The sequence below is a fragment of the Macaca mulatta genome, chromosome 20, assembly GCF_049350105.2.
Source record: "Macaca mulatta isolate MMU2019108-1 chromosome 20, T2T-MMU8v2.0, whole genome shotgun sequence".
Taxonomy (NCBI): Eukaryota; Metazoa; Chordata; class Mammalia; order Primates; family Cercopithecidae; genus Macaca; species Macaca mulatta.
Genome location: NC_133425.1, coordinates 19,807,168 through 19,832,879, shown reverse-complemented (window position 1 = coordinate 19,832,879; position 25,712 = coordinate 19,807,168). Strand labels below are relative to the sequence as shown.

The 25,712-nt window shown below is 42.6% G+C and overlaps 1 protein-coding gene across 7 annotated transcripts in view; it reads right to left on the bottom strand.

Moving 5' to 3' along the window:
* Positions 1–25,712, bottom strand: part of IQCK (IQ motif containing K) — a 140,069-nt gene that overhangs the window by 53,188 nt on the left and 61,169 nt on the right. For 5 of the 7 annotated variants that reach the window (NM_001193745.3, XM_015125656.3, XM_077983440.1 and 2 more), the window contains 1 exon segment: positions 15,357–15,441. The exons of 1 other annotated variant lie outside the window; for it this stretch is intronic. In NM_001193745.3, the coding sequence (NP_001180674.1) occupies positions 15,357–15,441 (85 nt within the window). 7 annotated transcript variants of the gene reach the window in all.

Below are 25,712 nucleotides of genomic sequence, written 5' to 3'. Positions count from 1 at the left end.
ATAATTACTAGTGAGTGAATATTAGCGAATGAATCGATCTCATTGTAGCACCTGCTTGCTTAACTATGATGCTATATTGCCTTCAAATCAGACCCCAAATTGCAAAGTATCAAAAAATAATTGTCTTGCACAGGAGTTCTAGGCAGCATACTATTCACCAGGAAAATGTGACTCATACACTAAGCTGTTGGCCATTGTCTCTGTGCCAGACACCATCTCTCTTCACCTGGGCCATATCTGAAGTCAGCCAGAAACGACAACCAACCTCTGCCTGAGAACGGAAGTGCTGCTTTAAATGACACTGGCTCACCTGGTTGGCTGGCTGTCCCCAGAGGAAAGCCAGAGACAGGGCTAATGAGCTCACACAAAGGGAGGAAATGCACCCCCACCCCTCTTCCTGGAACAGCTGCAGCAGGAGACGCCCCTCTCTGGAAAGGAGGAAGAGGAAGCTGGGGAAAGCAGACCAACAATGTGGGGAAGCCACGCACTCAAGAGAAAGCAGAAGGAAAAAAGAATCTGGTGCTTAAACAACTGATTATTGGAACTTTATGATGAAATATAATAAAAATCAAGACCAACTCCTAAAGGTTTCTTTGGTCCTGCCATCTCAGGGCTCACCCTGGGTTGAAAGTACTGTGAATGAGAAATGTCTGGCTAAATGCCAGCCCATCAGCCACACTGGTAGTGTGTTTTTCTTTAAATACAAATACTGGCCAGGTGCAGTAGCTCACACCTGTAATCTCAACGCTTTGGGAAGCGGAGTGGGGAGGACCACTTGAGCTCAGGAGTTTGAGACCAGGCAACATGGCAAAACCCGTCTCTAAAAAAATACAAAAATAAGCTGGTGTAGTAGCTCACAGCTGTGGTCTGAGCTGTGAGGCTACTGGGAGGCTGAACTGGGATGACTGCTTGAGCCCGGGAGGTGGAGGCTGCAGTAGGGTGAGATCACACCACTGCACTCCAGCCTGGGTGACAATGAGACCCTGTCTCAAAAAATAACAACCAAAAAAAAAACCACACACACAACAAACCTCTTACATCTGTTTAGGAAACAGAACCTCAAGTACTTTTTTTTTTTTTTGAGATGAAGTCTCCCTCTGTCACCCAGATTGAGTGCAGTGGCGCGATCTTGGCTCACTGCAACCTCTGCCTCCCACGTTCAAGTGATTCTCCTGCCTCAGCCTCCCAAGTACAGGCATCCGCTACCATGCGCAGCTAATATTTTTTTTGTATTTTTAGTAGAGACAGGGTTTCACCATATTGGCCAAGCTGGTCTGGAACTCCTGATCTCGTGATCCACCTGCCTCGGCTTCCCTAAATGCTGGGATTACAGGTGTGAGCCACTGCACCCGGCAAAGAACCTCTAGTACCTTTCAAATAGGAAAGTCACTGATATAATCACCTCCATACTGATACCATTCATTTCTGCATCTACAGTTTGCAGAACACTATCTCCTGTGTTGTTAAATTTAGAGACTGGGCACAGTGGCCCACATTTGTCATCCCAGCACTTTGGGGGGCCAAGGTGAGAGAATCACTTAAGGCCAGGAATTCGAGGCCAGCTTGGGCAACATAGTGAGACCCCCCATCTCTACAAAAAAATTAGCTGGCCGAGCGCAGTGGCTCACACCTGTAATCCCAGCACTTTGGGAGGCCGAGGCGGGCAGATCACGAGGTCAGGAGATCAAGACCATTCTGGCGAACACGGTGAAACCCCGTTTCTACTAAAAATACAAAATAAATTAGCCGGGCATGGTGGCGGGCGCCTGTAGTCCCAGCTGCTCGGGAGGCTGAAGTAGGAGAATGGCATGAGCCTGGGAGGCGGAGGTTGCAGTGAGCCGAGATTGCGCCACTGCACTCCAGCCTGGGCGACAGAGCAAGACTCCATCTCAAAAAAAAAAAAAAAAAAGCTGTTTGTGGTGGTGCACAACTGTAGCCCTATCTACTTGGGAGGCTGAATTGGGAGGATCATTTGAGCTCATGAGTTCAAGTCTGTAGTGAGCTGTGATTGCACCACTGCACTTCAGCCTGGACAACATAGTAAGACCTTGTCTCTGAAAATAAAAAATAAACCATTTTAATTATCATGATAACTTGGTGAGCTAGACTGGGCAGCTATTATTATTCTCCATCTAAAGAGGAAAAAAGTTGTGATTTATCATTCAGTGATTTGTCCTGGATCATAAAACTGGTAGGTAGCAAAGTCAATTCCAATACATCAGTGGGTCTCAATCCTGGCTGCATGTTAGAGTCACCTGGGAGCTGTTATACAATACCCATCTCTGGCTGGATGTGGTGGCTCACGCCTGCAATTCCCACACCTTGGGAGGCCAAGGTGGGCGTATCACTTGAGGGCAGGAGTTTGAGACCAACCTGGCCAACATGGTGAGACCCTGTCTCTACTGAAAATGCAAAAATTAGCCGAGTGCAGTGGCGGGTGCCTGTAATCCCAGCTACTCGGGAGGCTGAGGCAGGAGAATTGCTTGAACCTGGGAGGTGGAGGTAGCAGTGAGCTGAGATCATTCCACTGCACTCTGGCCTGGGTGACAGAGCGAGACTCTGTCTCAAACAACAACAACAATAACAAACCTATCTCTTATTCTCACTGTGACCAGTTGAACAAGAATCTCAGGGGAATAAGACTCCAGGTATCAGAAATTAAAAACAAAATCTTTCAGTGGATGGCTTTGATGAACAGTGAAGCTCGAGACCATCACAATCCATAGGTTCAAATAAACGAGTCTTACGTAAAAGTCAGATGTGTTTAATCATCAGCAGAGTTAAGAACACCTTCCTTCATGTTTCTTCTCTTGCTGGGTTCTACAGTGGAATACTGTTCAGCAATAAAAAGGAAGGGACTACACACACACCCAAATACGTGGGAGAACAGCAAACACATGAAGCCAAGTGAAGGAAGCCAGACTCGAAGGCTACCTGCTATATGATTCCATTTATGTAACATGCTGGAAAAGGCAAAAGTATAGGAGCAGAAAACAAATCAGTGATTTCCAAGGTGAGATGGGAGCCTGCTTGGTGCCTTTGAAAAACTTAAAGGAGGGCAGTAGTTAGCTTTTTAAAAAGAACCCCTATTCAGGAAAATAGTGCCAACAACTGCAACAACAGTAACAATAACAGCTAATGTTTCTTGTGGATTTACTATGTCCTTGGCACCGTGCCATGTCTCTTATGTGGACTGAAGCATCTGATTCAATCTTCACAGGCAGGAATTATTATTCCCATTTTACAAACAGAAAACTGTGGCTCAGCAGTTACATCATCTGCCCATGGTTTTTAAAACCCATTTATGCCTAGTGTTCCATTATTGGAATGCTAAGCATGTGGGAGTTATTTATATCCTGCTGCTCAAAGTTGTCACCAAAGTCTGATTGCAAAAATTCAAAAAATTTCAATCTCAGGCATAAATGGGTTAATAACCTGACACGTTGGGATTCAAACAGGTCTGTCTGCTGTTAGAGCCCATATTACTAACAAGTTGCCATAGGGCATGTTTTACATGGAAAAAAAATAAGTCTTTCTCTTCAGCCACAACATTGAAGACAAGAAAGTTAAGGCCAGTAATGAGAACTTCAAGTGACCTTTCGGAAAAAATAAAACCTGTCACGCCTAATAGCCCAGCCAGCTGCCTGACTTGGAGAAAATGCTCTCCCTCTTAGCGCTGAGCCTTAAGTTGTAATTTCTGCTTTTTGTAGAAAAATATGGGAGGAACTACAGAACCTTTTATTTGTATTGTTTACAGGTCTTTTCCATACGTGTTTGGTTTTTATCCTGGGCTGTTTTCATCACCTATTTTCTTTTTTTTTTTTTTGAGACAGAGTCTTTGTCACCCAGACTGGAGTACCGTGGCGCGATCTCGGTTCACTGCAACCTCTGCCTCCCGGGTTCAAGGGATTCTCCTGCCTCACCCTCCTGAGTAGCTGGGACTACAGGCGCCCGCTACCACGCCCGGCTAATTTTTTTATAGAGACGGGGTTTGGGGTTTCACCATGTTAGCCAGGATGATCTCGATCTCCTGACCTCGTGATCCACCCGCCTCGGCCTCCCAAAGTGCTGGGATTACAAGCGTGAGCCACCGCGCCCGGCCTCATCACCTATTTTCTACCTAATTATGTAGGCCAGATCTTCTCTAAATAGAAAGGAGTGGTTTTTCAGAATAAAAAATAAAGTTAAATCAAATCAAAGCACACCTGAAGACCCACCACTTTTAACTGAGTCTTCTGAATGCCCTGCCTTTTAGACTGTCCGCTGATTCAATGCGTGTTCTCCAGTGAAGTATAACACATGTGGCGTGGAAGACTTTCTCTGTTTGTGAGGCCAAATTGTTCTCCACATGACTTGTGGTCTATGATTTCTTGTCAGTTAAGACTGTGAAGAGGCTGGGTGCAGTGGCTCATGTCTGGAATCCCAGCACATTGGGAGGCCAAGGTGGGAGGATCACTTGAGCTCAGGAGATCGAGACCAGCCTGGGCAACATGATGAAACCCCATCTCTATAAAAAATACAAAAATTAGCCAGGCATGGTGGTGTGTGCCTGTCATCCCAGCTACTCAGGAAGCTGAGGTGGGAGGGATCACTGGAGCTCAGCAGGCGGAGGCTGCAGTGAGCTGTGATTGCGCCACTGCACTCCAGCCTGAGTGACAGAGAGAGACCTTGTCTCATTAAAAAAAAAAAAAAAAAAAAAGAGAGAGAGAGAAAAAGACTGTGAAGACTTGTAATAGGAGGTCTATAGGCAAAAATCCTCAAACTTCTTTGCTAGTGAAAATATTATTTAACCAGAAGCATTTATTGTGTACCTAGACACACACATACACAGCCCAAACCAAAAACCAAAAACACTGTTAGAAAGACTATGAAATGCAAAACAAAATGATTTTGGAATTTTGGAATGAACAGAGTACACTAACAGATTAAAATAAAACAAAGAACACTTTCCGAATACTATTGTTTCAAATTTTTTGCATATTTACACACACACACACACACACACACATATATACACATACCCACTCCTAAAAAGGTTCAGAAAAAATAGTCTAATTATGTCAAATTTTAACTAAAGAAGAAAAGAGTAAAAAAAAATTATCATGGTGGAATATAGGTTTCATAATAAAAATAAAGTTTTTATTATAAAAGCTGTATATATTCTTTGTAATAATTTACAAAGAATATAATTTTATAATTATATGTAATGTAAATAATTTTACATTATATGTAATGTAATTTTACATTATATGTAATAATTTTACATTATATGTAATAATACATTATATGTAATAATATAATGTGATATTACATTATATATTACATTATATATAAAAATACATTACATTATATATAATAATAAATAAATAATAATAAAATAATACATTATATGTAATTTTACATTACATATAATGTAATGTACATATACATTACATATAATGTAAATAATTACATATACATTACATATAATGTAAATAATTTACATTACACTATATGTAATGTAAAAACAGAGAGAATAAAAACGTCACTCCTTATCCTGCCACTGAACAATCACAATATTTTACATATGTCTTTGTAGCCTATTTTCCTTATAAGGTTATTTTTTACATAATCATAAAATAATCTGCATGTGTCATTTTATTCATTTTTCACTTAGTAATACTATGGGCAATTTCCATCTTGTTACCATGCCTGATGCTTATTATTTTTAGTGTTTAAATAATACTCTATGGAGTAAATTCCCAATATTTATTTTATAATTATTATTACTGAATATTAAATATCATTGAATATTCATGTTTAATCTAAGATGCTGTACAATTTCAGGAAGAAAATGCAAATTCTTGATCAAAGCAGTAGTGCTTCTATACAGTATCACTGATACATGCTCCACTGACCCATCCAGCCTCCAGCTAGCAGAGGGGTTTTATAAACCATAGGCCAGGAGCTGGGTAGGCCAGCGGAATTTTAAAAAGTGTAGCAAGCGGCCACTCAACCACTATTTCCCAAGCTTCTCCAAGCCTCAGATGTCTAATATATATGGTTTGGAATGGTATCCCCGAGTTGTGCAGTGCACAGCCCACACAACCGAACAAACTGGTCCTCCCTTCTCATACCCTCTAGCGTGGTGTCCTCACAACTGCACCCTCCTGAGACATGCATTATGCTCCCAATCCCTTCCTTCCTCTCTCTACTTTCCCATCAAAACCTATGGCTAAAGTACACGTGCATACATTGCTGGTGTGCCTATAGATTGGTCTAGGGGTTGAACTCTAGCCTCTCTAGAGGGTGATTTATCAATAATGATCTGAACTCTTGAGAAACGGTGCTTACTCTTTGAGCTATCAATTCCACTGCCAGCAATTAATCTGGAGAAAAATCTGATAAGTGTGCAGACATACGAACGAGGATGCTTTTGGGTTTCTGGTTTCCTGTTTTTGTTTTTTGTTTTGCTTTGTTTTATTTGAGAGACAGGGTCTTTCTCTGTCACTCAGGCTGGAGTGCAATGGCATCATCATAGCTCACTGCAGTCTCGACCTCCTAGGGCTTAAGTGATCCTCCCACTCAGTCTCCTGAGTAGCTGGGACTACAGGTGTGTGAATTTGAACAATAATGTTTTTCACTGAATATACAGGAGAGGAAATGAGAATGTCTAATCACCTATGATTAAGTTATGGCTCAATGTATTCACTGTGTGTGTGTATATATATACACACACACATATATATGTATACATACATATATATACACACACACACATACATATATACATATAAAATATAGGCCAGGCATGGTGGCTCATACCTGTAATCCCAGCACTTTGGGAGGCTAAGGCAGGCAGATCACCTGAGGTCAGTTGTTCAAGACCAGCCTGGCCAACATGGTGAAACCCTGTCTCTACTAAAACTACAAAAATTAGATAGGTGTGGTGGTGGGCACCTGTAATCCCAGCTACTCGGGAGGCTGAGGCAGGAGAATTGCTTGAACCCAGGAGGTGGAGGTTGCAGTGAGCCAAGCTCACACCACTGCACTCCAGTCTGGGTGACAGAGCAAAACTCCATCTCAAAAAATAAATAAATAAAATTTAAAAATAAAAAATAAAAATATATATATATACCATAGAAGAATTAAAATTTGTGAGGTACATCTTTGTGTGGCAACAATGAAAGATATTCCCCATATATCATTAAGGAGAGACAGCAGGCTGAAAAAAGTGTTTATAATCACAATTTTGTAGAAAATTTTTTAAAATTTCCATATGAATAGAAAAAATTCTAGAAGGATATTATATATTTTTAAAAAGCTTATATGCATTGCTGGGCATGGTGGCTCACACCTGTAATCCCTACACTTTGGGAAGCTGAGGTGAGAGAATCCCTTATGTCTAGGAGTTTGAGACAAGCCTGGCCAACACAGTGAGATCCCTTCTCCATTTGTTTTTTTTTATTAGCCGGGCATAGTGGCACATTCCTGTAGTCCCAGCTACTTAGGAAGCTGGGGTGGGAGGATTGCTTGAGCTCAGGAGATTGAGGCTACAGTGAGCCGTGTTCATGCCACTGCCCTCCAGCCTGGGTGACAAAGTGAGACCCTGTCTGTCAGAAAAAAAAACAAACCCAAAACTTGTATGCATTAACTATTTTTTTCACAAGTGATATGCATTACTTGCACAATTAAAAAAATACATATGTTTTAGAAAAATTTGCTCGTTGGGGTAGGCTCTCGTCTCCAGCTATAGCCAAGCCTCCAGCTGACACAGGACACAGTCTTTTCCTGGGACAAATTGAAATGGCTGCTTTGTACCATTGGGTCCAGATTTTCATTTTGTGCCAATATCCTCCTTTGTGTGCAAGTAATTAAGAGTCTGGATATTTTCACACTGAAAATTGTATTGTCAGGACTTTAGGCTATAAGTGACTGAAGTGTTTTTTCGTGTGTGTGTGCGATGGAGTCTGGCTCTGTTGCCAGGCTGGAGTGCAATGGCACGATCTCGGCTCACTGAAACTTCCTCCTCCCAGATTCAAGCGATTCTCCTGCCTCAGCCTCCTAAGTAGCTGGGATTACAGGCATGTGCCACCACACCTGGTTAATTTTTATATTTTTAGTAGAGATGGGGTTTCACCATGTTGGCCAGGCTGGTCTCCAACTCCTGACCTCAAGTGATCCACCTGCCTCACCTCCCAAAGTGTTGGGATTACAGGCGTGTGCCACTGTGCCCAGCCTGAAGTCCATCTTGAAGGGGATTCACTGGTATAGCTGAACACAGGTCCTCAAAACCCAGCCCCTTTCTCTGCCTCTTAGCCCTGCTTACCTCTGTGGTCATTTTTCCAACAGGCTCTTCACACTGTGTTAAGATGGTGCTGACAGTCTGGCCTCTCGGTAACCCAGTGCAAAGAGGGCTGCTCTGTCCCAGCCACTCCAATGAGGATCCCAGAATGGAGGAGTCTCACTAGGTCTGACTGGCCTGATTTCCGTCTGCTGCCCATCATGAACGAAGCCCTATAGCCAGAAGGATGGAATACGCATCCAGGCCGACACAGCCCCTTCATAGCTAGGGTGAGACCTGTCCCACCTTCAACCTTGTACTCTGCTGATACCAAGCTGTTTCTCCTTGGTGGTTCCCTCACTTACCCTAGGTCAGTTCGCTCAATGCACAGATTCTTATTGTTCTCTGCAAGTGGAGATCAGAAATCTCCATTATTTTATTTTACTGTTTTTTTTTTTTAATTTTTCAAGGCCTCAAAGGGGCCGCTGTAGCAACCTGGCACTGTATTGTTCATCAAATAACGTGTAATGATTGATGGACTTTGTAATTCTCAGTTGTCACAATGCCTGGAGGGGGAGCTGATGTTGGGAGGAGGGGAGGACTGCTAATGCATGCCACCCTGGGTGACTCCGCTGAGTTAGAATAAAACAAAACAAATGAGTAGAAGGCATAAAACACCACGGGCGCTTATTCAGACAGAATACATATTCAGTGGATTTATCTGGTCTCTACTTCTAAAATCATTAAAGAAATTTCAATCATGATGGCGCATAAGAACCTCATATTTGAACTTCACAAGAAAGCAAGGTTTTTTTCTTACCAATTGTATCCAAGATTTCATAAACTGAAGAACACCAGTGATGCAATAGTGCGTGACTTATCACCAATCACACTAGGAAAAGGAGAGTGTTCAGAACGGAACCAGAATTCATTCACAATATTAAAAAACCAACACTCAGTTTTTGCACATTGAAGCAATCTGACTTTTCTTTCTTTTTTTGAGACAGAGTCTCGCTTTTGTCCCCCAGGCTAGAGTGCAATGGCACGATCTCGGCTCACTGCAACCTCCACCTTCCAAGTTCAACTGATTCTCCTGCCTCAGCCTCCTGAGTAGCTGGGATTATAGGCGCCCGCTACCACGCCCAGCTAATTTTTGTATTTTTAGTAGCGACGAGGTTTCACCATATTGGTCAGTTGGTCTCGATGGTCTCAGACTCCTGACCTCAGGTGATCCACCCACCTTGGCCACCCAAAGAATCTGACTTTTCAACCACTAGACTCGAATTTTGAAAGAAGAAACAGGCCGGGCGCAGTGACTCACACCTGTAATCCCAGCACATTGGGAGGCCGAGAAGGGCGGATCACTTGAGGCCAGGAGTTTGAGACCAGTTTGGCCAACATAGTGAGACACCGTCTCTACTAAAAATACAAAAAATAGCCAGGTGTGGTGGCACCCTGTTATTGTGTTACTGTCTTTTTGATTCTAGCCATGCTAGTGGATATGAAGTGGTATCTCATTGTGGTTTTGATTTGTTCCTTATGACTAGTGATGTTGAGCATCTTTTCGTGTTTATTGGCTATTGGTATATATTCTCTGGAGAGATGTCTACTCAAATCCTTTGCCAATTTTGTAAATGGGTCATTTGTACTTTTACTGTTGGGTTGTGAGAGTTCTTTATATATTATAAATATGAGACCTTTATCGAATGCCTGAACTTGCAAATATTTTTTCCTGTTCCGTGGGTTCTTGTTTCACTCACTTGATTATGTTCTTTGAAGCACAAAATGTGTTTTTAATTTGATGAAGTCCAATTTATCTATTTTGTTCCTTTTGTGGCTTTTGCTTTTTGTTATATAAACTGTTGCTTAATATAAGGTCATGAAAATTTACATCCATGTTTTCTTCTAATATTTTTATAGTTTTCACACTTTCATTTAGATATTTAAGTAATTTTGAGTTAATTTTTCATATAAGATATCAAGTAAGGGTCTAACTTCATTCTTTTGCATGTGAATATCCAGTTGTTCCAGTATCGTTTGTTGAAAGGACTATTCTTTCCCCCCATTAAATGGTCTTGGCACCCTTGTTGGAAATCAATTGACCATAAATGTAAGAGTTTATTTCTGGACTCTCAATTCTATTCCATTTATATACACATTTATCCTTATGCTAGTACTACTCAGTTTTGATTACTGCACTTTGTAGTAAGTTCTGAAATAGGGAAGGGTGAGTCCTCCAACTTGGTTCTTCTTTTTCAAGATTGTTTTGACTGTTTTGGGTCCCTTTGCATCTTCATACAAATTTTAGGACTGGTTTGTTAATTTCACAAAAAAAAACAAACAAACAAAAAACCCAGTTGAGATTTCGATAGGCATTGTGTTGAATCTGTAGATCAATGTGGGGAGTACTGCCATCTTAACAATATCAAGTCTTCCAGTCAATGAACACAGGATGTCTTTCCATTTGATTAGGTTTTATTTAATATCTTTCAATGATGTTTTATAGTTTTCAGCATGCAAGCCTTGCACTTCTTTTGTTAAATTTATTCCTAATATTTTATTCTTTTAGATGCCATTGCAAATGGAATTATTTTCTTAATTTCATTTTCAGATTGTTCATTGCTAAGTGTATAGAAATTCAGTTGCTTTTTGTATACTGACCTTGTATCCTGCAACCTTGTTTATTAGTTCTAATAGGTTGTTTTTAGTGAATCTTTACAATTTTCTATATATAAGGTCTTGTCATCTATGACTGGAAATATATTTACTTTTTTGTTTCCAATCCAAATGCTTTTATTTATTTTTCTTGCCTAATTTTCCTGGCTAGAACCACCAGTACTATGTTAAATTGAAGTGGCAAGAGAGGACATTTTCCTCTTGTTCCTAATCTTGGGGGAAAATATCCAGTCTTTCACCATTAAATGTGATGTTAGCTTTGTGGTTTTCATAACTTTACCAGGTTGAGGAAATCCCCTTCTATTCCCAGTTTGTTAAGTGTTTTTGTCATGAAAACATTTTTATCAAATGCGTTTTCTATATCCATTGAGATGATCTCTGGTTTAAGTTCATTTTTAATTAAAGAAAATCATACTACATTCTCTTTATAAAAAAATGTGTTCAGTGTCGCCGGGTGCAGTGGCTCACGCCTGTAATCCCAGCACTTTGGGAGGCCGAGGCGGGTGGATCAGCTGAGGTCAGGAGTTTGAGACCAGCTTGGCCAACATGGTGAAACCCCCCGTCTCTACTAAAAATACAAAAATTAGCTGAATGTGGTGGCATGCGCCTGTAATCCCACCTACTCGGGAGGCTGAGGCAGGACAATCGCTTGAACCTGGGAGGTGGAGGTTGCAGTGAGCTGAGATCATGCCACTGCACTCCAGCCTGGGTGACAAGAGCAAAATTCCGTCTCAAAAAAAAAAAAAAACAACAAAAACAAACAAAAAAGTGGTCAGTATACATAAGGCTAGAGTCTTCCTAGTTCTTTCCCAACCACCCCAAGGTACTCGCTGTTGTCAGATTGCTGTTTCTTTTAGCTAATTTCCTATCCATGTGTGTGCATGTGCTCAAAATATACAATATGCTTTAACAAAAAATGGCATAATAGTGTCAAATTAAATTCGGCCTAAACCTGCCTCCATGGATCATGAAATGCAATCTATGAGTACATTCTTGTAACAAGTAGCTGAGTCTCAGCCAATCACAGCAGACAAGCTTCAGTCGATTGCAGGCTGCCAACTGATGAGACCACGTCCATATAAGGCAATGCCAAGCTGTAACCAATCAAGCTGTTTCTGGATGTCATTTCCACTTTCTGTCTATAAATAAGGCCTGCCTAGGTTGCTGGGTAGAGCTCTCTGAACCTCTCTCCTGCTTCCGAGTGCTGCCCAATTCATGAATTGTTCTTTGCTCAAATAACTTCTGCGAAATTTGTCTAAAGTTTTTCTTTTAACAATGGATGTATGCTGTTTCCTCTCCCTGGAATGCCCTCTTGGTCCCAGCTGACATACCAGTGCCCACTTCCTCTTTAAGACTGAGGAAGTGCCTCTTTTCCGTGGTGCCTTCTAAGGTCATCCATACATCAGACATCTTTTCCTTCTAGTGATGGCTCAAAATTGTTCCCCCTTTTGTAGCCCCCTTTGGTTATGATTTTAACAGGGGAGGTGTTTAGATTTGAACAGCCTGAATTTTCATACAGTATACACTGATAGCCCCCAAACATCTTTTTAGCTATAAACACATTTATAGCTATTGTGTGATGATGGTGCTACAGCCACAGTTAAATTTTGAGCCACTTTGACATCGTTTTATATGGCAGCATTTGTTGGTATGATAAGTGGAATTCAGCTGCTTTGTTGGTATGATAAGTGGAATTACAGACTGCTTTTCATACTGTGTTCATATCAGTAAGAATGAATCCCAAAGCTCCTTGTGTGTGGGAGGATGAGGGTGGCTGGAATCTTACCATGGAAGAATCAGGGATGAACAGTTCCCCTTTTACTGTTATTACTGGTTACATACTGGGCTTCTGGGTATGAGTTCATTTGAAATAAACAGCACACACCTGTTTCAAGGACGGGCTTGAAAATGACTATTTTATTGCACTTAGCTCTTACCTTTTCTTTATTGAGACAGAGTCTCACTCTGTCACCAAGCCTGGAATGCAGTGGCACAATCTTGGCTGACTGCAACCTCCACCTCCTAGGTTGAAGCTATTCTCATGCTTCAGCCTCCCAAGTAGCTGGGATTACTGGCATGCGCCACCATGCCCAGCTAGTTTTTGTATTTTTAGTAGAGACAGGATTTCGCCATGTTGGCCAGGCTGGTTTCAAACTCCTGACCTCAAGTGATCCGCCTGCCTTGGCCTCCCAAAATGCTGGGATTACAGGTGTGAGCCACCACTCACAGTCTGCTCTTAACATTTCATAAAAGTAGAAAAGTAAAATTGCTGATTCTAGTGTAACAAGTATAAGTCTCACAAATCAAAGATGGAATTCCAGTAGCTGAACAGCAGGAATATTTTGCCTTGGTTAGACATCCCTGGATGTAAGCTAACCTTCTGGTGTTCAATGAAGAAAAAAGACCACATTTATAAAATATGTATGAAATAGTGAAAACCTACATTATAAAAAACTATGTCTAAATCACAGGGAATAATAGGGGTTTCTGTAACAGGGTTTTTTTTTTTTTTTTTTTTTTTTAAACTCTTTGGGCATAGACTGCTCCTTTAATGTGCAAATATGTTATTTAACTTTCACACTTCCCTTTAGCCCTGGTTTCTGGAATGTACCATGCACAAAAGGAGTGGAATAACTGGACAATATTGACTCATACAGTAAGCTCTTGTGTTCAGGGACAGTTCCACTAATGGGTATGTAGCAAATATTTGTTGATTAATTGTAGCTTGTTAGGATTAATCCAACTTCTTAATTGATAGCTGTTTGCTGGTGTGTTTATCAGAGTCTCTTTTTCCTACACCAGCTGTGTATGGAGTATGAAAAGCTTTTGGTCTCTATGGAAATCCACTGGGACCTTTCCCTCTGGCGGTGTTTGCCACGGCTGATGTTAAATGTAAGCTCATTCCACGATATATGATGCTCAGATTTGGGGTAAGTCATCTTGCTACCTAGAATGGGAGCTTTATTTAACACTGATACACTAATTGCCAAATAATTGGAGAGGTTGTATACTTTTTGGAATGAGATACACATGCTACTCTCATATGTATTTGGTGAGAACTTCTTACACTATATCCTTCCTGAAGGGCCACATGACAATATTATCAGGAGTTTTTTTTTTCTGGTTTTTTTTTTTTTTTTTTTTGAGACAGGGTCTTGCTTTGTCACCCAGGTTTGAGTACAGTGGCATAATCCTATCTCACTGCAGCCTTGACCCCTTTGGCTCAAGTGACCCTCCTGCCTCAGCCTCCCAAGTAGCTGGGATTACAGATGCCCACCACTGCACCTGGCTCATTTTTGTATTTTTTTGCAGAGACAGGGTCTCACTATGTTGCCCAGGCTGGTCTCTAACTCCCGCCTCAAGAGATCCTCCTTCCTTGTCCCTCCAAAGTGTTGAGATTACAGGCCTGAGTCATCCTGCCCAGCCAGGATCAGGAGCTTTAAAAAAAGCTAACCTTTTCATCTAGAAATTCCACTTCTAGGGTTTTCCTATATAAATGACCAGATGAACGTGCAAAAATGACTGAACGAAGGTGTCTATTATAGCATTTATTACAATAATAAAAAATATTGTAAATAACCTCAAAGTCTCAAATAGAAAAATGGTTAAAAAAGACAGGTTATAAAGGCAAAGGCTATTTTCTATGTTAAGTGTTTATATGTCACTATGTGAATTCAGATTTTTAAAGTTTGAAGTTTTATACCAAAATGTTAACAATAATTATCTTTTGGTGATGGAGCTATCAGTGACTCAAAAAATTTTTATTTCTTTTATCCGACTTACCTGAATTTTCTAATTTGTTTTCTAAAATGACAATGTAGTTTTCTCTGTATATATCAATACAGGCCAGTCAACCCAACTTTAAAAGGTGAAGAGAGTACTTTCAATAACTACAAAATAAGTTTTGGTAAAAATTACTTGTTTTTTTTTTTTTGGAAACAGGGTGTATCTCTGTCTCCCAGGCTGGAGTGCAATGGCACAATCTCCACTTACTGAAACCTCTGCCTCCTGGGCTCAAGCCATCCTCCCACCTCAGCCTCCCAAGAGCAGCTAGACTACAGATGTGCACCACACAGGCTAAGTTTTGTATTTTTTTTCTTTTTTTTTTTTTTTCTTTTTGGCAGATATGAGGTTTCGTCATGTTGCCCAGGATGGTCTTGAACTCCTGGGTTCAAGTGATCCTCCCACCTTGGCCTCCCCAAAGTTCTGGGATTACAGCCATGAGCTACTATGCCCAGCCAGTTTCGGTCAAAATTGTAAATCACTCTTTAAGACCCATTTACAGAGAATCCTATTTCTGAGGTCTGGATGTTAGCTATAATATCCTGTTCCTAACTCATCTAAGGTTTCCCCTGGACCCTCCTCCTCACAAAAGTTCCCTGTTAAATCAAATACCACAGTTGCATATGATTCTTACCAAATAGGCTCTCCAGAAGGATTGAATGTAGAGGGCCGCTTCCTCTTCTGTCAGCAGGAGGGAGAGTGGGATTGGCGGCCGTGGGCTGAAAAGCAATAAAATGGTCATATGCCCATGAGAATCCAGTCCTTCAGCCTTGGCATTGTCTTTGACAACATAATGACCTCTCTGATTAAGTGCTTCATCCATCCCCTTTCTTAGCAGGCAACAGTGTCATTTTAGATAGAAAAGTGTATGCTTGAGCTGGCGTTTATTATTTTAAAATCTGGGAAGGATTAAAAAAAAAAAAACAGTGTAATCTTAAATCATTGTTAGCCTATTCTTCTTTTGAAGGACTCAGGCTGCTATACTTGCATTTTAGTCCTGAAGGTGCAACATACATGTTACTGACATGAGACTGTTTGGATACAATGCAAGAGACAGGAGCAGCTGCCTTTATGTACTGCAGTATGACCGAGACATAATAAAGAGCTCTTTCTCCAACTTTCCATTGAAATTAAGGACTACAGTTCATCTCTTTCCTGAAAGGAACACTGGAATTTATCTCTGATTAGTGTGCATTCCAGGTTAATGTGGCTTAAATTCAAGCACATTTTTAAGTTCTGTAACAACAGAAACATCAGGGGTTTGGTGTAGGTCTTGCTGCTCACCACACAGAATGCCAATCACTGAGCTGATGAGTATTACCAGGGAAGAAGACTCTAATCTTAATCGAGTGCTACAGTCAGGAGGAGATGGGATCAATCCTAAATCCACCTCCCAAATGGACAAAAACTAGGGGTTTATACAGCAGGGAAGAAATGTGACAATGTGTAAGGAAACAAGAACTACAGAGGAGCTAGGAAGCAATCATGATGAATGAGGGCTCTGGCATCTCATTGTCTAGATGTGGTGATCTGATGAGTTTCAGTTCTTTGATACCGCCTTTTTTTTTTTTTTTTTTTTTTTTTTTTTTTTTTTTTTTGAGAGGCCTGGGGGTCCTTCCCTGAGGAAGGAACTCAGATAAATTAAGTTTTAAGCTTTAAGACCGGAGGGGTCAATTTCTATGTTTATCCGAAAACAACAACAACAACAACAAAAAAAACTATGGGACGACTGGGTTGGTTTCACTGCTTCATCTTAATAAGAAATAAAATATCTCAAGTGCTGGATCAGTTGACAGTGTCTGCTCTTGTGGGATTTTTCATATTATAGGATTTTTTTAAAAAATCAAAGATACCACATTAAAAAATTAAGACTACTCATTTTTCCCCCTAAAAGTTTAACAGAGGCACTAACAGATGACAAGGACTTACAAATCTGTCTTAATTCAGATTCTTTATGTTTCCCCCAAAGCAAAACATAGCTGCCTCTGAAAAGCAAAGGCCAAGACAGTTCAGATATAAAAGAAAGAAACCCTCAAAGGACGTGGATCACATGGAGGCTGCTTCCAGTATAGCATCCCCAGAAATGACTTTGCAAGTAAGGGACTCCCAAGTGCCCTGGCCTCAAAACTATCCCAAATAACAGCTAGAGCTTACAGTAACTCATGGCACAGACAGGTTGACTAACCTACCCAAGGTCACACAGCTTGTAGGTGCCTAGTCAGGATCTGGGCCCAGACCTCTACAATCCCAAAGCCCAAGCATCCCTTACCATGGAGTGCTGACACATCAGGCCTCAACTGGGCAAACAAATGCAGATGCCTGGCCTGCCACAGACTGCAAAGCTAACTGGCAACAGTGCATGATTCTCCAGGACCCAAGGGTTTTATTTCCCTCCAAAAACTCTGACGTAAAAAAAGAAAAAGAAAAGCTTGATGTAGTATATTTGTTTGAGTGAATGAATGCTCTTTTGAATTATTCCAGAACCAAAGAAATCAAAGCCACAAAGAACATAGAAGTTATCAGCACTATTTCTAGTGAGTGCAGAGCTGTTGCCAGGCTCTGGTTTTCTGGCTGGACAGGTCCTTTTTAAGAGACCAAGTAAAGGTGATTCTTCCATTTCTTCCTCCCTCCCTCTCTGCCTCCCTCCCTGCCTCCCTCCCTCCCTTCCTTCCTCTTTCTTTCTCTCTCTTTCTTTCTTCTTTTCTCCCTTCCTTCCTCTCTCTCTCTCTCTTTCTTTCTTTCTTTCTGATGAAGTCTTACTCTGTCCCCCAGGCTAGAGTACAGTGGCATGATCTTGGCTCACTGCAACCTCTGCCTCCTGGGTTCAAGCAATCCTCCTGCCTCAGTATCCTGAATAGTGGGACTACATGAGCTCGCCACAATACCCGGTTGATTTTTGTATTTTTGGGTAGAGATAGGGTTTCACTGTGTTGGCCAGGTTGGTCTCGAACTCCTGACCTCAGGTGATCTGCCCACCTCTGCCTCCCAAAGTGCTGGGATTACAGGCATGAGCCATCATGCGCAGTCTCTTTTACATTTCTTAAGTAAATTTTCTTAAAATTGTACAGACAGCGTCTTGCTATGTGGTCTCCAACTCTTGGCCTCAAGCAATCCTCCCACCTCGGCCTCCCAAAGCACTGGGATTACAGGCATGAGCCACCAGCCCAGCCTGGGCTCCCTCTTTTCCACATTAAATGTCTCTCCTCATCCAATGTCCTGATTCTCTATATCTCAGTTCTGTGACACCAACAAATGACATCCCTGAAGTAATTTCCCTTCACTAGTTAAAATTCAACAGCTTCTAGAGAGACCCTGGTGTTTATAAGGAGACCTTGGTGTGTTGGCAGTGAATTCATGGGAATGATGCTCTAATGCATTCTCACTGGCTGATATTTACTGAGAACTTTCTGGATCCCCTCCCAGCAGCCTTGCTCCTCATGCTCCAGCCCTGCGGGCGTCACTGGTGGAGGGTCGTGACTGCAAGTTGTCCAGGTCCTTGGCGTTTTGAACAAAGAATTGTACAAAATGCCCAAGAAAGCAAAGAAAGAATGAAGCAACAAAACAACGAAAGCAGGGATTTATTGAAAATGAAAGTACGAAAGTACAAAAGTAGACTCCACAGTGTGGGAGCGGGCCCAAACAGCGGCTCAAGGGCCCGGATACATAATTTCTTGGGTCCAAATACCCCCTAGAAGTTTCCCATTGGCCACTTCATGCTCACCTCATGTAAATGAAGTAAGTGGTAGCCAGCAATCAGTCTGATTGGTTGTAAAAAGCGGCCAACCAGAGGCTGAAGCGAAGTAACAAAATTATACTTCTATGCAAACAAAGACTCGGCCCGCAATCAGTCTGACTGGTTGTGGACAGCCAATTTCCCATCTGCTGCGCAGAAAATTTTGGGAGTTGAAAAGCGAGGAGCCTCTGGTCCTTTTGCTACTTAGGCATGGAAAGTTAGGGTTTTCCTTTCAATTTAGTCCTAGGATGTGAGACAGCCTTAGGTTCCCTGCCTCCAGGCCCTATTCTCCTGCCTCATTGGCCCTTGGCAGCTCCTCAAGTGTGTGGTGCTTCTCCCACCTCAGGGCCTTTGCTAAGCTGCTTTCCTCTGCCTCCAGTATCCCCCTACTCCTAGCCAGAAGCACCCTGTACAGAGGTCCTCGTTGTTCTCTGCTCAAGGGCAGCCAGCTGATCGGCCAGAGGGTGCTAAAACCCAGCACATGCTCTGCTCCTGGCTGTGTGGCCACATCTGCCCTAAGGTGAGGATACCTTTTCCTAATTTGCTCAAATGCACCTTGGGGCTGGTGCGAGGCCTGACACCTCTTTTTCTTGGTTCTCTCTTATTCCTGCTTCTGATCTCCATTCAAATGTTATTGAGGCAGGGCGCTGTGGCTCATGGGCCTGTAATCCCAGCACTTTGGAAGGCCAAGGACGGTGGATCACCTGAGGTCAGGAGTTCGAGACCAGTCCGGCCAACATGGTGAAACCCCATCTCTACTAAAAGTACAAAACTTAGCCAGCTGTGGTGGTGTGTGCCTTTAATCCCAGCTACTCGGGAAGGTGAGGCAAGACAATCGTTTGAACCTGGGAGGCAGAAGTTGCAGTGAGCCAAGATCGTGCCACTACACTCCAGCCTGGGCAACAGAGCAAGACTCCATCTCAAAAACAAAAAAAAGTAATTGAAAAATGTCCTTTGATTACATCAGGGCCCAAGGAAGCTTCCTGTAATTTTCCTTCCTGGTCCTTGGCCCAATTTGGAGATAGAAGTTCTTGTAATTACCTAATCAATGCTTGAATCTTCTATTGGTCTGAAAGCTCCACAAGGGTAGACATGGGTCCTGTGTTTGCTCCTCTTGGTGTCCCCGGCATGTAGGACAATGTCTGGCACATAGTAGGCACACTCAACAAATACTTGTGGAATGAGTAGTAGCCTCTGGGCCCAGCTGTGTGTTAAGCACTTTCTACACGTGATTTTGTTAAATCCACATAACATGAAGAATCAGTTGTTATCCTTTGTTTAGAGTTGAAACAACTGAGGCATAGAGGGGTAAAGGGACTCTGTGTTCAAGGTCATTGAGCGTTTCCAGCTGAGAATGCAAACTGCCCAGGAAACAGTGGCCCAGAGAGAAGACAGGGCCAGCTCACAAGGTCAGTAGCATAGAAGTCAGGGTCTAGCAGCTGCTGAGTGTTAAGGAGAAGAAAACACAATCACTTGCTTCAAAGAAAAAAAAAATGGGGGCAGGGAGGGTGGAGAATCATAGAAAACGCCCTCTTTGTTGAACTTTACAGTAATAACTTGGCAGATATTCATTTATCTGAACCTCCACAGGGAAATCCTATGTCAGGAAGGCTAAACAGAGTAGAATTTGTCACTTGTATTGGAGGGGAGATTTGATAGTGCCTTTCTGTTCAGCAGCAATTTTCCTGCTTTAAGTATGTTTTTCACAACTGATGTCATGAAATCCTCAAAGTAACAGTATTCCTGTTTCGGAATAGCAGCAGGAAAACAGAACTGCAAATCTCAGAACACAACGGGTGAGCCCAAACAAAGGGCTTTCACCAGTAATGAAACCCTGAACTACTTTGCATCACAACGACATCTCCAAAAAGCAAAATGAGATTTCTAATAGGCCTTTAAGCAGTAATAAGAGGCCACCTTTAGTGACATCCCTGCTTTCATAGCTAGATAATGGGGCGCTGTCTAGCTCCCAAACCAAGAATAAGTATGAGAAAGCCATGGTAAATCAGGCCAAATAAAAAGGACTTACTCTTCGAAGAGTAGTCCTGGGAATTATCAATCATTTCGGCGGGCCAGCTTGAAGGGAGAGAAGCCACGCCAGGCCCTTTCCTCTCTCTTGGAATCAGTGCAACTGGCTTAAAGTCAAATAAAAATAAAGAGGCGACTGCTCATCACCAGGGAACTAGGGAGGGGAGAGATGAACACGTCAATCACAGAAGGAGGCAGCTGAGGCCTTAAAGTGCTTAAATCAGACATCCCCAAAGCAGACGTTTTTGCATGTTCAGACGGGCACGACAGGACTGCTGGGTATGTTTCCAAAGAGAATTGTTTTACTAGTAATGCTCATTTGTCATGTCCTCCTCCTTTTTTCCTCAAATGTGAATACATTTGAACCGTAAGAATCAATGCTGGCCAGGCGCGGTGGCTCCCGCCTGTAATCCCACCCAGTACTTTGGGAGGCTGAGGTGGGTGGATCACCTGAGGTCAGGAGTTCCAGACCAGCCTGGCCAACATGGTGAAACTCCGTCTCTACTAAAAACACAAAAATCAGCCGGGCATGGTGGCGGGTGCCTGTAACCCCAGCTACTCAGGAGGCTGAGGCAGGAGAATCGCTTGAACCCAGGAGGTGGAGGTTGCAGTGAGCCAAGATCGCACCACTGCACTCCAGTCTGTGTGAAACAGTGAGACTCTGTCTCACACACACACACAAAAAAGAATAAATGCTATAATTCCGAGAAGGAATAAAAATTTATTTTTCTGATTGTGTTGTGTATATATAAATGTATGTGCACATGTGTGCACGTATACATGCTTCTTTCCCCTTTTTCAGATGCAAAGTAAAAGCTCTGCAGGACATGAAGATACAGCATGCTAACAAAATACATAATAAGAAAATCTGAGACGTTAGTCTTCATCAATTTCTTCATCCAGTTCAAAGACAATTAAAGAGGTGCCATCAAAAATCACATTTAATCAGAATAAAGAAGAAAGGAAGAAAGCTTGCTTGAGATTGAAAATGAAATTTTAGAATCAAAATTCTATCCACTTTTCTTTCTCTCTTTCTCTTTTCTTTTTTTGACAGGGTCTTGCTCTGTCACCCAGGCTGCAGTGTAGTGGCATGATCATAGCTCACTGCAGCCTCAAATTCCTAGGCTCAAGCCATCCTTCCACCTCAGCCTCCTAAACAGCAGAGATTACAAATACTCACCACCATTCCCAGCTAATTTTTTTTTTTTTTTTTTGTATTTTTGTAGAGACAGTGTCTCACTGTGTTGTCCAGGCTGGTCTCAAACTCCTGGGCTCAAGTGATCCTCCCACCTTGGCCTCCCAAAGTGCTGGATTACAGGCAAGAGCCACTGTGCCCGTGCTCTCCATTTTTCTTTTCTCTCTCTCTTTTTTTTTTTTTTTTTGAGACGGAGTCTCTGTTGCCCAGGCTGGAGTGCAATGGTACGATCTCAGCTCACTGCAACCTCCGCCTCCCAGGTTCAAGCAATTCTCCTGCCTCAGCCTCCTGAGTAGCTGGGATTCTAGGCATGCACCACCATGCCCAGCTAATTTTTGTATTTTTAGTAGAGATGGGGTTTCACCATGTTGGTGAGGCTGGTCTCGAACTGCTGACCTCGTGATCTGCCCACCTCAGCGTCCCAAAGTGCTGGGATTACAGGCGTGAGCCACCGCGTCCGGTCTTCCACTTTTCATTAACTTAGAGATTAAGTTTTTTTCTTGGAACATGAAAGCACAACCCAGATGTAAAGCCATTTACAAAGATGGCACATGCTCTAAATCAATCATCATGAAGTTTTGCAATTCACTAGTATTTGATAATGGCCACTTGTCACAGTCAGCAAGAGACCTTACCCAGTCCTCGCCTTCCATCCTAACTGGCTTACCAAATGCCCCATATTGAGGCATCACTTTTTTTTTTTTTTTGACGGAGTCTTGCTCTGTTGCCCAGGCTGGAGTGCAGTGGCACGATCTCGGCTCACTGCATCCTCCACTGCCCAGGTTCAAGTAATTCTCCTTCCTCAGCCTCCCGAGTAGCTGGGATTACAGGCGCCTGCCACCACACCCGGCTAATTTTTGTATTTTTAGTAGAGATGGGGTTTCACCATACTGGCCAGGCTGGTTTCAAATTCCTGACCTCAAGTGATCCACCCACCTCAGCTTCCCAAGGTGCGGGGATTACAGGCGTGAGCCACCAGACCTGGCCAAGGCATCACATTCTTGACTTATAAACTTAAAATATTTCTAAAAAGTACAACAGAGGTTATCTGGAATGGTACTCCCCGACCATATGGTGACTAGCCGTTAGGACGGAATCTCATAGGATTCTTTCAATTCCAGCCTTCTGTGAACACACAAATAGCTCCAAAACCTGTGGAACATTACTCTCTGTAGCCTTAAAGCATATTTAGAAATCATGGTTACCAGGATATGATGTTGCTTTGGCCCCTTCACTAATCTCCACCCTGGGAGATCAACAAGCGGTTATTACCCCAGCATCAGGCTGAATCATCCTCCTACTTACACACAGAGCTGAGTCCCATTTTACCAACTCCATCATTGAAGCTGCATACATGTCCAGATAACAGAACTTACCAAGCAGCAAAGTGCAAGACCACGTGCTCCCATGTGGGTTTCAGATATAACCATTTTTTTAAAAAACCAAGGCTGTGATACTTGGTATTTCTTGATAAAATATGCCCAGATTATGGTGTTATTTAACATCTTTGTAACTGATTACACATTTTCTCTAGTGTGACTAAATGAAAAGTTTAAGGAGACCCACCTACTCCCCAGTCTCCCTCCCCTGGATTTAAAGTGTGGGCCCAGGCATGGGGGATGTTCAGAAGGGCAGACCACCTCCCTCCCCACCCTTTTCAAACCTCTCACAGGGGATCTTCACCTTTTCTGTGTCACGGATCCCTTTCCACTTTGGCGGTTTGGATTCCTTCTCACAATAACGTTTTTAACAACATAAAAGTAAATACATAGGATTACGGCAAACCAATTATATTGAAATAAAGGTATCAAAATATTAAAATAAGAGCTGGTGATACAGTAATATATGTGCTTCTAAATTATGCAGTAAATAACAAGAGCTAATAGCAGGCCAGTTAACTACTGTAATTTGAAAGGTGTGACAAGTGTAAATGGTATTTCTTGATTTCTGCAACAACTGTAATGTGACATGAGAATGTCTGTGGTTGCTGTCAGGGACAAACTCACAGATACTATGGAAACTACTGAGCTTTGTTGCCCACATTCATACTTTTTTTTTTTTTTTTTTTTTTTTGAGACGGAGTCTCGCTGTGTCTCCCAGGCTGGAGTGCAGTGGCGTGATCTCGGCTCATTGCAAGCTCTCCCTCCCGGGTTCACGCCATTCTCCCGCCTCAGCCTCCCAAGTAGCTGAGACTACAGGCGCCCGCCACCACGCCCGGCTAGTTTTTTGTATTTTTAGTAGAGACGGGGTTTCACCATGTTAGCCAGGATAGTCTCGATCTCCTGACCTCGTGATCCACCCGCCTCGGCCTCCCAAAGTGCTGGGATTACAGGCTTGAGCCACCGCGCCCAGCGCCCACATTCATACTTAAAGGAGACGCTGGATTTAAGTGAGAGATTAGTGAAAATAAAGAGAGAATTTATTGCCCCTTCCAAGTTCTGGGACCCCTGAATCATAGACAGTTAGTTGTGGCTGGAGCTGGGGAAGGATGGGTTTTATATCCAGTCGGAGACTGAAGACTAAGGATTTAAAAATAAATAGGATGGGGCAGGTGCAGTGGCTCATGCCTATAATCCCAGCACTTAGAGATGCCAAGGAGGGAGGATGGCTTGAGGTAAGAAGTTCAAGACCAGCCAGGGCAATCCTGTCTCTATAAAAAACATAATAAATTTTTGGCCAGGCACAGTGGCTCACGCTTGTAATCCCAACACTTTGGAAGGCGGAAGCGGGCAGATCACTTGAGGTCAGGAGTTCGAGACCAGCCTGGCCAACATAGTGAAACCTTATCTCTACTAAAAATACAAAAATTAGCCAGGTGAGGTGGCGCATGCCTATAGTCCCAGCTACTTGGGAGACTGAGGCAGGAGAATCACGTGAACCTGGCAGGCAGAGGTTGCTGCGAGCCGAGAGCGCACCACTGCACTCCAGCCTGGATGACAGAGCAAGACTCCACCTCAAATAAATAAATAAATAAATAAATAAAATTTTAAAAAATACCTGTGATTTAAAAAAATAACCAAGAGGCCAGGCGCGGTGGCTCACACCTGTAATCCCAGCACTTTGGGATGCCAAGGCAGGCAGATCACAAGGTCAGGAGATCGAGACCATCCTGGCTAACACGGTGAAACCCCGTCTCTACTAAAAATACAAAAAATCAGCCGGGCATGGTGGTGGGCGCCTGTAGTCCCAACTACTTGGAGGCTGAGGCAGGAGAATGGCGTGAACCTGGGAGGCGGAGCTTGCAGTGAGCCAAGATCGCGCCACTGCACTCCAGCCTGGGCGACAAAGCGAGACTCCATCAAAAAAACCAAAAAAACAAAACAAAACAAAAAACAAAACCAAGATAAATCCTAATGGTGAAATGAGACGATCTAAAAAGAGAGAGTGACCAGAAAGTTATGAAATTTGGCCCAAAATTATTAAAGAGCTGCTATCCAGATGGCAGACAGAGTCAATGTAATATAGTGTGGTGGTTAGTGGGAAAAAAGAAAAAACTTTTCATATTTTTATTCCCAATAATTTGTGATTTTTCAGTATACCCATTAAATTTTCAAAAGAGAACTGTTATTTCCCCACTCTGTTTCAGTAAAGGGATCCCATTCAGCCAGTTGCTCAGGCCTGAAATCTCTGTTGCATTCTTGACTCCTCTCTCTCCTCCAACATCCAGTCCATCAACAAGTCTTGGTTCCAACCTCAAAACATGTCCCAAATCCAATTTATTTTACTTCCTCCTCTCCATGAGGGCATCATGTCTTCACTGTAGTTGCATCCCTGTATGCACTATTAGGTTGATTTCAGTCAATACCCCATCCAGCTGCCGGACTGATCTTTTTTTTTTTTTTTTTTTTGAGACGGAGTCTTGCTCTGTCCCCCAGGCTGGAGTGCAGTGGCTGGATCTCAGCTCACTGCAAGCTCCGCCTCCCAGGTTTACGCCATTCTCCTGCCTCAGCCTCCCAAGTAGCTGGGACTACAGGCACCCACCACCTCGCCCGGCTGGTTTTTTGTATTTTTTAGTAGAGACGGGGTTTCACCAT